Source organism: Chroicocephalus ridibundus, chromosome 3, assembly GCF_963924245.1.
Source record: "Chroicocephalus ridibundus chromosome 3, bChrRid1.1, whole genome shotgun sequence".
Lineage (NCBI taxonomy): Eukaryota > Metazoa > Chordata > Aves > Charadriiformes > Laridae > Chroicocephalus > Chroicocephalus ridibundus.
Genome location: NC_086286.1, coordinates 63,285,840 through 63,299,566, shown reverse-complemented (window position 1 = coordinate 63,299,566; position 13,727 = coordinate 63,285,840). Strand labels below are relative to the sequence as shown.

At 39.4% G+C, this 13,727-nt stretch overlaps 1 protein-coding gene across 6 annotated transcripts in view; it reads left to right on the top strand.

Annotated features, from left to right (window-relative positions):
* The window catches only part of ADGRG6 (adhesion G protein-coupled receptor G6), a 111,889-nt gene extending 98,462 nt beyond the window's left edge, over positions 1–13,427 (top strand). For 5 of the 6 annotated variants that reach the window (XM_063329454.1, XM_063329450.1, XM_063329451.1 and 2 more), the window contains 3 exons: positions 2,818–2,919; positions 5,271–5,423; positions 12,731–13,427. In XM_063329454.1, the coding sequence (XP_063185524.1) occupies positions 2,818–2,919; positions 5,271–5,423; positions 12,731–12,909 (434 nt within the window). In that variant the 3' untranslated portion in view covers positions 12,910–13,427. Of the gene's footprint in view, positions 1–2,817; positions 2,920–5,270; positions 5,424–10,312; positions 10,360–12,730 lie in introns of all 6 variants that reach the window. The other variant, XM_063329455.1, reaches the window with a different exon arrangement.
* Positions 13,428–13,727: the final 300 nt, after the last annotated feature.

Sequence of the window (13,727 nt, the reverse complement as noted above, 5' to 3'; positions counted from 1 at the left end):
ATTTTATCTGTCACAGTTGAGACGTATTTACTGCGCTAAGAGATTTATTGAACTTTCGTGGAACGAGAATAATGTTGTGGGTTTTGGTTTGGGTAAGTTTCAACCTAAAATGCTAGGCAAAATGGCAAAAATTGTTTGGAATTGTTCTTTCTAAAGAGTTTTTTTTCCAAAGGACAGTTTCTGATACTCCCCTAGCAGCATAATGAAGTATTTGCTGCAATATGTCCACGTTAGAAATTCAGAAGGGCCTAGAGAGATTAGAAGTATGGGAAGAACATGAAAAAAGATTAAAACTCTGAAAAGCATGCCAAGGATAAAATTCAACGAGTTCTCTGTAACCAGAATTTCCAGTGCAATCAATTAGGCTTGTATGTGCAGAGTGTGCATAAAGTTGATCACCACTGCTTAAGTCTCTGTGGGGTAATAGCACTGTTCAATGGAAAATGAATTTTTGGAAGGCAGTTAAGTCAGAAGACGAAACTGAAAAACCTGAGGAGTTGCGCTTTTCACAGATTGTGGTAGCAAAAATGGCACAGTATATGTTCAGGCCTGTCAAATCAGGCACAGAAGATAGCAATCCCGTATCTGAAAACGCTTACTGCTGTGTCAGAAAGAGCTAGGCAATAAACAAAAAATAGGATATTTAAAATCACATACGATGGGTGTAGTGCACATGTAGCAGTAAAGGGATGGTATGGAGCAAAGAAAAATTTAGGATTTGTATCTGGTAGCATTTCCCAGCGGCAAAAAGCAGTTCAGTATGGCAAGTCTTTCATCGGTATTAGCATGAGCTTAATTATTGAGCCCTCAGTAAATATGTTTATTCTCTCTTGCAAGTTTTTGAAAACTGCACTAGTATTTTAAGTGACACCAGAAGCCTCCATCAACCTAGTTTTCTGTGCACTGGCAGTGAAAAAGTAAATTGCAGCAACTACTGGTGTTACTGTACTTTGCTCTTTTATCTACATAGGAAATGATTTTTCTCTCTTTGGAACATCTCTTTTTTTGGCTGCTCATTTTATACATATGCCTGGGCAAGCCAAATACTTTCAAGTCAGAGCCAAGCTAGAGCCAAGCCTGGGGTCTGATTTGGCTCTGGGAAACAAAACCAAAGCTGTATTACTAAAGCACATTGTAAGCTTAATGAATAATGAAATACAGAGAAAAAAAAATCAGACCAAGCCCAGACAGGGCAAAGGCAAAGTACTTAATGCAGTACACTCGTTTTTTATTACCATTTAGAATATTTTCTTTTTTAACCATTCAGAATATTCCAAGCATTCACCACAATTTAATTAAGCGTCAATTTAGCAAGTTTGTAGCTATACAGAAGTCCTAAGAGGTACTTTGGACCACAAACAACTGCATAACTCTAAGCCTGTAAGAGCTGCAAGTGACTGCATTGGAATTACTCTGTGCTTAAAAGAAATCAGACACAGAAATATTTTACTAAATGCAAACATAGTGACCTTAATTCAACAGAGCTTGCATATGGGATGCATTAAGGTGTGGTTGCCTTCCTTAAATTGTGCTTTTTTTTTTTCCCCCCATCAGCTCTATAAAAAATTTTGCAAAAAAAGTGTTGCGTGACACAACCTTTACCTAAACTTAACTGCTCTCAGCGGTCGCAGCCTGGCCTGACGGCTATAAGCAAAGTCCAGTTCAATGACAAGCATTCATGCAAAATTAGACCTCAGTACTTTGGAGAGAGGATAATTTTATGCTCCAGAGCAGTTTTTTCTAAGCTATACCCTGCCATTGTGTTCTACCAGCTGAAACATAGTCAGCAGTAGTATACGGAGCTATTCATGATGATCATAAAGGAACGGTCTCTAAAGATGGCACTTAACCCTCTTTGCCCACTTTATGTAGCATTTATTCATGTTTAAGATATAATGACGAGGGATTTGGTGGTAACATTTTGCTATCAGGTGTTCAGCCCCAGCTTGGCTCTCTCCCAGTGAATAAAAGTACAAGAAGAACAGGCCAAGCTGGAGAACAACGGAAGATTCCACAGCCAGTGCCTGCCTGGGAAGCGCCAGGAGCATATGAGATTTCCAACTTCTATATTTAGCTCCAAAGTATCTCTGTAGAATGACGAAATCATACCATACGCCCAGTTAAAACCTTCTTTACCATGTGACAGATGCTTAGCTTCTGGTTTGAAAATAAAGATTATAAAGTTGCATGAGAAATATGAACTCTAGAAGAACATTCTTAAAACACATTCATTGCAATTGCATACACAAACCAGGTAATTTTCTTCAGAATTAAGTAGCTGGACACATAATTGGTACTTCTGAACATATTATTACAATTTTCATAACCATTCCAAGTGCATGCATGTGATGCACATACATCCAAGTGTGCTTTTTCAGGGCACTCTTTAGTGTCTATTACAAGACTTCTGGTTTTAAAAGAATACAACCTAGTTCTGTAGATATGGAACAGGAGGAGATAAAATATCTTCTTGCTAATATAATAGTGTCTGTATTTACTTTGCAATCTGGTTCTTGTTCTTGCAGAATACTCATTTGGTTCAAAGACAAAACCTTTTAATTATTTTCCTGTATCTAAATCAACAGTGTCAATAAAAGAGGTCCTATTCTCTTTCTTCTGATATCCCAAGCACTTATATAGCAGCTAGAGGGTGGGAAAGCTTTAATTCATTTCCATACCTCTTAAATGAGGCATAGATGACAATAAAAAAACTTTAAGGTTATTTTCCTTTGCTTGTACTTCATCATCTTTTTAGTTAATCTATTTGTCTATTTATAAATATGTGCTTCATTTGCTGTTTATTTGCTTTTGTCACAGGTTTATTTATATTTGTATTCCATTGCGCCATGAAAGAAAATGTGCAGAAACAATGGAGGAGACATCTCTGTTGTGGCAGATTCCGACTGGCAGACAATTCAGGTAAAAGCAATTCACAGCTCCCCTCCTTAGGTGCTGCAGTAGTCCATAAAAGTCCAGGTGAACAGCTAGCTATGTTATTTTTAATATAATACACTGTAAGCCAGAGACATGGAAAAATAGATTAATCATAGGCTTTCACTTCAGTGCTAACAATTGCCAAGGGACTTTTCAGATATCACTTCATAAAAATTCTCAAATCTTCTCTTTCATTTTTCCACTGAAGGCAGCTAGTAAATTTTGTAGAGCTATGAGCACGGCTTTGGAAGGCCCTTTGGACCCTGAAAAAAAAATTAAAATAAATAAATATCCAGAGATTCAAACTCTGTCATTCAAAAGCCAGTCTTATGGCTTTTCTCCTACATTACAGTATGTTGACTGAATTGTGTGGACTGTTAGGTTGATGTAGGAGCAACTCTTAGAAGGGTAGAAATACTTTGAGGTTTTTTGCCTTTATCTTTGCCTTTTCAAACTGCTCTGTCCTTCACCATATAATTCAGAGAGACCACTAGAGACTCAAAACCATAGGAAATTCCTTTAGCAGAAGCCTGATTAGGCTCCAGAATTTAAGTTCGTCTTTATCTGCAACTCTTGGAGAGAAAGGAGAGTGGTTGGTTTGGACACTGAAGTGCAACACTCGGGACACTGTGTTTGTAGTCTCCTGCACCTTTGGCCACCTCAGATTGCATTAGACTCCTGTGTTTAGGCAACTGGATCTTGGTTTGCTTTACGATGTAATGATTTTGGACCATATAATTCTTGTTCATACGGTTCTTGCTCAATGACCAGGGTTGAAATCTGTAGTTGGTGTAAGGTGGCATAAGCTCATTGCCTAGTAAGGTAAGCCAGTTGATTCCAGATAATAACAGTGCTCCAAATACCCCAGCGTCCTTTCTCTCTTGGCATCCAAGGTTTGTTTCAAGGTTTTAAGTAAGTGCTTTGCCACCAAGACTTTTGCTTTGTCTTGTTCTGTTTTGTTTAGAAAATGCATTCTCATTGTACACTATAAAACATTTATGCTTTTACTTTGTAGTAAGAAAACCTGATTTATGATTTCAAATTAGGAAAAGTGTATTCATTCTGATCAGGCATCCAGATTGTTTCGGATGTTCAGTTTCCATGTGGTTCATGCTGTAACGCATCAACTGGAAAACACAGATAGATCAAATTATTTCCAGATTTTTATGCTGCTGTTGGGTAGCTTGTGGGTATGACAGAAATAAAAAACCTGAAGGATTTGAGTACTTCGTTTGAATAGTTAATGTGCTGTCATTACGCCTAGCATTAACCAGTCCATCACCACTGGCTAGTTTTATTCTCCATGAATCTGACACACTTTTCAGGCAGAACAGTGAAATATGTGAACTTGCATACCTATCTGATTGAAATGTACTTTAGGGCATGCTATGATAAAGCAAACTAAAAAACTAGCCAAAGCCTTGCAACACTGCCATAGCTAGATCAGAGAAATAGTAATCTATACTCTAGAGCAATGATTTAGGATAAAATATTGGTCTTGATTTAAATCAAGGCTAAAGTGGTCCATGTATCTTTGGTTTGGACTTCTCTTCCATTCTGTGAATTTCATTGCAGTACAGTGAATTACAGCAATAAGACTAAAGTGTGAAACTACCTGTACCTACCTGCAAGTGTATGATACAAGAGTAGTTAGATACATTTATTCTACTGGTATTGGGACAAGTGATGAATTTTTCAGTGTCAGTTTTCCTCAGTAGGTTTATTGATATTAGTTATGTAATTTAATTTTGGAAGTCGTTCCAGTGTAAGAGCCTATTGTGTTAATGGTTCAGACAAAATGCTTCAAATGTGAACTACTAAATAACCATTCATTGTTTTTTAATAATCCACCAATATGCTAACCCCTATAACAAAAAGTGCAGATCCACTAGTGTGTAGTATCTACCTCAGCAAATCAAGGCCTCAAACAGTAAGACCTCTGTAAATGCTCCTGTCCAACCCTTTCCTATCCATCCCTTGAGATTTCTCTGGTCAGGTGACGAAACTTTGGCATTCTTATACTGCTGCAGATCTTCACGGCTCCCTTTCACCCTGGAAAGCTGTGTCTTATTTACAGTTCTGCCATGCAACAAAATTATATTTAGTGTGTTAGAGCAACCGATTTTAACTACCGTGGTAAATAGCAAAGTAAATCAAGTTGGAATAATTCTCGTAGTTCTTAAGAACCAAAGAAGCTGCCTGACAGGAAGAACATAGCCTGCTTGTTATGAGCAACACTAAGAGATGCATCTGATACCTGAAATGTTCATAATTTAATAAATTAGGCATTTAGCACCTATGTTAATTATTTATGTAAACTTTTCAATCATTTTTAGATTGGAGCAAAACAGCAACCAATATTATAAAGAAGAGTTCTGATAATCTTGGGAAATCCTTATCATCTAGTTCCATTGGCTCCAATTCAACCTACTTAACATCCAAATCAAAATCTACAACAACAACATATTGCAAAAGGAACAGCCATACAGGTGAGTTCTTGCACTGTAACACAGTACATCTGTAAATATATAGTTTCATGTTAAAGGTACAGTAGGAATTTCTACCCAAAGCCTAATGTAAAAAAATTTCACCAATTTATATAGTTTCAGTATTTTTAAAATATATGTTACTGTTTAATAAGAATCATAACCTAATATACAATACTTCCAGTATATAGTTCTTATCTGGGTATGGTCCCATACTAAACAAAGTAGGTGTGACAAAAGCAAATCTTACCTTTTCTATAGCACTTTCACCTCTTTGGCTAACAGAAGGTAAGTCTTATTATCCCATTGTAAACACAATAGTAACCAGTAACCAAATCACAGAGAGACAACATGCTATAAACCCTTCAAAAAGGATGGGCCAGGAAGGAGAGGCAGCGCAGTGGCCCTGTACGTTAGGGAGTGATTTGGTTGTCTTGAACTTAACGATGGTGACGATAGGGTTGAGTCTTTATGGGTAATAGTGAGAGGAGCAGCCAAGAAAGGCAGATATCATGGTGGGACTCTGTTATAGGCTGCCCAACCCAGATGAAGAGGCAGACAAAATATTCTATAAGCAGCTGGGAGAAGTCTCACAGTCACTACCACTTGTTCTTGTGGGGGACTTAAATTTACCAGTCATCTGCTGAAAATACAACACAGCAGAGAGGAAACAATCTAGGAGGTTCTTGGATTGTGTGGAAGATAACTTCCTGACACAGCTAGTGCGGGAGTCAACTTCGGAAGGTGTTCCGCTGGGCTTGTTGTTTGCGAAAAAAGAAGGATTTGTTGCTGATGTGAAGGTTGGAGGCTGTCTTGGGCACAGTGATCATGAAAAGACAGAGTTTTAGATTCTTGGAGGAGTAGGGAGGTGGGTTAGTAGAACTGTCACCTTGGACTTCCGGAGGGCAGACTTCAACCAGTTTAGGAGACTGGTTGACAGAGTCCCTTGGGAAGCGGTCCTGAGGGGAAAGGAGTCCAGGAAGGCTGGACATTCTTCAAGAAGGAAATCTTAAAAGTGCAGGAGCAGCCTGTCCCCATGTGCTGTAAGATGAGCCAGCGGGGAAGAAGGCGGGGCTGGCTGAACCAAGATCACTGGCTAGAACTCAGGAAGAAAAGGAAAGTTTATGGCCTATGGAATAAAGGTCAGGCCACTCAGAAAGACTACAAAGATTGTGTGAGGCTATGCAGGGAGAAAATTAGAAGCTCCAAAGACCAACGAGAACTTAATCTGGCTACTGCTGTAAAAGACAATAAAAAATGTTTCTAGAAATACATGAATAACAAAAGGAGGACAAAGGAGAATCTCCATCCGTTATTGGATGTAGAGGGAAACATAGCAACAAAGGATGAGGAAAAGGCTGAGGTACTTAACACCTTCTTTGCCTCAGTCTTTAATAGTAATACCTCTGGGTACCGAGCCCCCTGAGCTGGACGACATGGATGGGAAGCAGAATGAACCCCCCATAATCCAAGAGGAAATGGTTAGTGAGCTGCTACACCACTTAGGTGCACCCAAGTCTACGGGGCCGGATGGGATCCACCCAAGGGTACTGAGGAAGCTGGCAGAAGTGCTCACCAAGCCACTTTCCATCTTTTATCAGCAGTCCTCGCTAACTGGGGAGGTCCCAGTTGACTGGAAGATAGCAAATGTGACACTCATCTACAAGAAGGGCCAGAAGGAGGATCCAGGGAACTACAGGCCTGTCAGTATGACCTCAGTGCCAGGGAAGGTTATGGAGCAGATCACCTTGAGTACAATCACACAGCACATACCAGACAATCAAGGGATCAGACCCAGTCAGCATGAGTTTGTGAAAGGCAGGTCCTGCCTGACTAACCTGATCACCTTCTATGACAAGGTGACCTGCTTAGTGGGTGAGGGAAAAGCTGTGGATGTTATCTACCTAGACTTGAGTAAAGCCTTTGACACCATTTCCTACAGCATTCTCCTAGAGAAACTGGCTGCTCATGGCTTGGATGGGCTTATGTTTCACTGGGTGAAAAACTGGCTGGATGGCCAGGCCAGAAGAGTTGTGGTGAATGGAGTTAAATCCATTTGGCATCTGGTCACAAGTGGTGTTCCCCAGGGCTCAGTACTGGGGCCAGTTCTGTTTAACATCTTTAACAATGATCTGGACAAGGGGACTGACTGCACCCTCAGAAAGTTTGCAGATGACACCAAGTTAGGTGGCAGTGTCAACCTGCTTGATGGTAGGAAGGCTTTACAAAAGCATCTGGACAGGCTGGACTGATGGGCCAAGGCCTGTTGTATGGTCAACAAGGCCAAGTGCCAGGTCCTGCACTTGGGTCACAACCACCCCATGCAGCGCTACAGGCTTGGGGAAGAGTGGCTGGAAAAGGACCTGGGGGTATTGGTTGATACCCAGCTGAATATGAGCCAGCAGTGTGCCCAGGTGGCCAGGAAGGCCAACAGCATCCTGGTTTATATCAGAAGAAATAGTGTGGCCAGCAGGACTAGGGAAGTGATTGTCCCCCTGTACTTGGCACTGGTGAGGCCACACCTCAAATACCATGTCCAGTTTTGGGCCCCTCATACAAGAAAGACATTGAGGTCCTGGAGCATGTTCAAAGAAGAGCAGCAAAGGTGGTGAGGGGTCTAGAGCACAAGTCTTATGAGGAGCGGCTGAGGGAACTGGGATTGTTTAGCTTGGAGAAAAAGAGGCTCAGAGGAGACCTTATCACTCCCTACAACTACCTGAAAGGAGGTTGTAGCAAGGTGGGGGTCAGTCTCTTTTCCCAAATAATAGGCAATAGGACAAGAGGAAATGGCCTCAAGTTGCTCCAGGGGAGGTTTAGACTGGATGTTAGGAAAAAATTCCTCACTGTCAAGCATTGGAACGGGCTGCCCATGGAAGTGGTTGAGTTGCCATCCTTGAAGGTATTTAAAAAGACATGTAAATGTAGTGCTGAGGGACATGGTTTAGTGGTAACCTGGCAGTGCTAGGTTAACAGCTGGACTTGATGATCTTGAAGGTGTCATATAAATTCTATGATTCTATGATGTTCATCACCCAAGGTTAACATAAAAGCTAGCAGCACAGCTGGAAACATCAATCAAGTCTTGTGAATCTGAGTTGATTCACTTGGTCAAACTGCTTCCATTTAACTGCAACACATAGGTAAAGCGACACATGGAGGCTACTTGGAAAAGGATACTGTGTTCACAGAGTATTTCACAAATAGCATGCCGTATCTACTGCTTATTTATGTAGATGTCAATGGTGTGTGTAATAAAAGACATCATCTGTATTCCACTGATGTCATAAAAATGTGCTCGTTTTAAGACCACTTTAAAGGAGCACAAAAAGAGAGAAGCTGGAATGATTTGCAAGTCTGTTGGCTTATGTCTGAGATAATATTTCAGAAAATCACTTAAATAGTTCAGATTTTTTTGTTATCGGGTTTTTGTGAACTCATGCTTTTGTCCTGTGTAAAGCCACATAACATCACAGAATCTTCTTCTAAAACAGCAGAAATAAAATCTGCACACATATTTCACCCAAAGATGTATTTACTTGCTTTAAAATATTTGTTATAAGCAATGATTTAGATATGAAATAGCTGATTTTACTGGAAGGAAAGTTCCATTGTTTCTTAAGAACAAATTATTTTCAGAAGTCCCCAAGGTCTCATTTATGATGGTATGGTCTCCTTTCTTGAAATGTGGCATAGTTTCCAGGAAATGCCTTCCTATTTTTATTGATGGTCATTACCATGTTCAATTAGGCACACGTATTTTGTCTAGAATTCCCATTTTTTTAAGAATTACATTCTTATTCTCTTTGGCTGTAAGCACTCACCCAATATTGAGTGTATCCACTGAGAGGTTGTGCATCAGGTACTTTAAGAGTGTAAATCTTTTCTGGCTATGGAGAATATACATGAAGTACGTTTGCTTTGAATACAGTAAGAATCACTGGTATCTTAGAAATTCCCCAGTGTAGCTGAGCTTGCTCTCAGGACTGCCATTCACAGCTCTTTGGGGAGCACACAGCTGGCGCCTGCTCACCAGGGTGCCTGTCCCTGCTGCCATCTCAGGTTTGATGTGCCACGCACCCAGCTGCCCTAAGCAAGCTGTCCTCAGCTCTCTGTCCTATGAAGGGACACTTCTGTCAGCCATCTTCCACAAAGAGCGTCTATGATATTCACCGATCACAGTGCTACTATTAATTTAATAGTAGAAGAGGAGAGCATCGTGCCCTTTCCGCTGCAGACAGAGAATTGTCATTGGTACTCGTGGCAGACCAACCTTTAGACCCTTGGTATAAGGATTAATGAAAAAAAATATGCTTAAACGTTTTGTTGTACTCGGGGCTTTTTATCAGTCTGACAATGAAAGAGACTTAGTGCTGGAGTTTTTGCAATGCGTTCTTGAAGCAAAACAACAACACAGTTCCAGATAAGAAGTAAGCTAAGAGAAACTTGCAGTTGGGAACACGCTCCTGTACTTTCTTCGAAAGTGGTGAGCTTAATCCTATGCATAAATTATTTCCTAAAATGGATTGCAGTTAGTAATCTCATCGTAGTTTGTAATGTGACTGTTTATTAGACATTAAGAAAACATCAGTTTTCTCTATATTTTTAAAATTTTAAGACATTTTACTTTGACCTCTGAAAATACACATTTTATTGTGATACGCCAAAGAAATTTTTGCTTAGGTTTTCAAATACTGACATATATTCTCACGTGTTAAAATAATAGAAAATAACATTAAGGTTCTGATTTTTAATACAGCTAAACTTCTCATTTTGATGTCTTAGCTAAATTGCAGGCAAATAATGTAATAGCTACATGTCTTGGCAACTCTTGTTAATATGGTTATAATGTGCTCCCTGGAATTGACACGAGCATTCATGTGTTTGTGGTATAGATAATGTCTTCTAAGGCCCTTTCCTCATCAGTGGTGAAGCCTTACAGGTAAAGTGAGAATTGCTTTTGTGGAATGCATGGTTTGAACAGGGTGGAGGGATGCCACTTGCATGATGTCCTCATTGACACAAAGGACTTTGCTAAACAGAAACGCTGCTTGTTTCTCACTATTACATCTTGCACCATTGATGCTGAATCAAAGGATAAGCGCGCTTCAAACTCTGGGTGTCTGCACTCTGCATGGGGCATGAAGCATTTGGAAGGTGCCATTTTAGAAGACAGACCATGTCCTGACATTAATGCCTATGTACAGTAATCTGGGGAAAGGAGATTAAGTTGGAACACCCATACACAAAGCATACATTAGAAAGGAAAAACAATCAGATTGAGTCCTAGAAAGTGTTTTTATATTTTTAAAAGTTATTACAGGAATTTTAAGATATTGTATTTCTGTTTGGTCTGTGGCCATTATGGAATTAGTCTTCTAGCAACATTTTTTTCATATCCAGTCACACACAAAGTAGGTCTGAATGACAAACTATGTATGTCTGAAAGCCGTGCTGTGAACTGCTGGCTGAAGGCAGGATGCACTGACTAGGACACGAATACTGGATAGACCCTACTGGGTGGACGAAGAAATCACTTTGGCATCTTGTGGCCCTGATGTCTACGAGTCTGACACAAACTTTTTGTACGTAGTACTTAAATACTATATATAACACTTCAATGAATTAGAAGTTAAGATTATTTCTGCAGTGAATTTGGTGGTAAAAATCCCAACTACTTCAGTGATACAGGATTTTAACCCTGTACTTGGGTGTGAAGCCCATTGAGCTAAAAAAAAAAAAAAAGAGGTCTGCACTGGTTTCAAAGGACTTATGTAATCCTGTGCATGCAAATTTCATGAGGAAATAGCTGGTATTTAACAATGTAATGATGCTTTGTGGAAAAAAAAAGTGTACATGTTTGCAAGGAATTTCAAAAACCTTTCCTAAAGACTAAGAATTAAATTTTCATCTTTGAAATAAGATATTTAATATGTAGAAAAACTTCAAAATGTAGCACCATTGGCTAATAAATGCATAGATTTGAAAGGCACACAGTACCCAGCAGTTTGCTATTGGACATGGAGTTATTTGCTGCGATTCATGGACATTCTTGCGTGCTTTGAGAAAATCATTCTGATATGCCTTAACATGCTTGTTTCTTTTTTCATGAGTACAGCTGTTTTGATTTCTCACTCTACAATCCATTTCTCCTTTATGCAACACTTTATGCTCTTGTATGGCTTGATATCATGACTTCTGCAGGGGCGGGTTACTTTTCCATTTATTTCTAATTAATGATTTATTTCTATAAGAAACAATTTTTGTATGAAATCGTAGTTTAAATAATATGAAAAGTGGTTAAATGATCCTCTACCAAGGAATTTTTGAAGGTGATTTTACCAAGGTCTTATAAAGAGCCTTCAAAAATGTCACTTGTAGAAAACTTTGCTTCACAGGATACTCCATCTTACTTGTGATGGTCCAAAGCTTGCCTGGCTTAAGAGAATTAATTCCAGCTTTATTCACTTCAGTGGAAGAGATAAGAAAGCTCATCAGGACAATGTACTTGAGAAAATGAGATAGCAGCTCTCTCCTTTCGTTGCTCACTACGTGAGCTCTACCTACCGTCCGTTCTCTGAACAGCAGCGCTGTGAGCCGCTGAAGCAGACTTTCCCAGCCCGGCTGGGAATTGCCTTGCTCCTTTTTCTCCTCAGTTCCACCCTCGCCTTACGGCACATGAACTCGGAAGGGATGCCAGTTTTCTGCATCTTTTCCTCCCCACAGTTGTTCAGTTTGTACCCTCAACATTACGGAAAAGACAAAGTGATGTGAGGCAAGCACAAAGTTCAGGCCAGTTTTGGCTCTGGTTATCTAACTTAAGATGCAAGTCATCTTCTGCTACGTTCTGCACAGAATACATTAGTTCTGTGCATAGCTTAAAACCTCCACTGTTGACATAATTAAATACATTTACTGTCATTTTCCACTACTTTATTTTATGAAGATATTATTTACAAGATGTTGTGAAGGTCCCCCCTTTTCCAGTGCTATCCAAATGTTTTTAGTTTGTAAGATTCAAAGCATTGACAGTACATTAATATATTAAGGAGTCACAAGAGTCAGTTACACTTTAGGTAAAGTAATAGGGGGATAATTTTAAGATAGACCTGAGAGGTCTGCCCACAAAACCAGGCATCTAAAAAGAATTTAAAAGAAGCAATGCCAAGCCAAAAAGTTGTTTGCTTTTAGGGCAGTAATTTAATTCAGCAGTAGTAGCAATTGAAGGCGTATCTATGTGGGAGTGACACACCTTTTAAACTATGAGTTTGCTTACGAAGCCCTGACTTCTTGTTGCTTTTTCCTCTTCCTAGAGAATGTTTTTCTTGACAAGCCTTCTTCAAAATTTGCCCAAGAGGATGGAGAACAGACATCAATCATCCCTGTCCACCAGGTTATTGACAAGGTCAAGGGATACTGCAATCCTCACTCTGACAACTTCTATAAAAATATCATCATGTCCGACACATTTAGTCACAGCACGAAGTTCTAACTGGGCTTCTGAATTTTTTGAACCAAAGGAAGACAAAAGTCTGCCTGGAATTGAGAATATTGGATGTCATAGAATGTGACCTGTTTGGTTATTTTTTCCCAGATTATAATGTTCTCCTGTTAACAGTTTCCACTTGAGGACCAATTTCTCTACCTTTTTGCTGTTGTGGAAAAAGACAATTTTCCACCATGGCATTGAGCTGTTTTTAAATGTGTGCCAGCCAACATGATGCCTGGACAGCTAATTGTAATCCTGTGTAAATATTTTTTAAGACCGGAGAGCCACAAGCCTAACTCTAAATTATATAGTCCAAGCAGAAGCAAATCCTGACTTCTGGAGAAAATAGCAGACATGTCACACAGTACAGGCAAGACCTTATTGAACAGTTTACTGATGGTTTTTTTCTTTTGAAGAATATGGATTTCCCCTACGACACTTGTTAGATTCTTGCTTCTTGACTGCCTAGTTCTGTCTGTTCTTTATTTGTAAGTGAATAAAGCCCTAACACCAGTGTTAAAGGGTTATTTTAAACCAGTTTTCACTAAATAGACCTAATCATGCAAATCTTGCTTACCAAAACAGTATGTGCTGTAAATTCAGGCTATTTTGTATCCATGTACATAGAAACACACATTACATAGATGCGCTGGCTGAGAAGGGCGTGCAGGTGGCTAGTAACTCTTGCGAATTTTAAAGCCATTGATATATTATATATGGAAACAGACAGTTGTACCTATTATTTGCATCTGTACAGAACAAGTACCAGGTAAATCCAAAGTTTACACAAAGTTATGTGTCAACATTTATTGATTGGTATG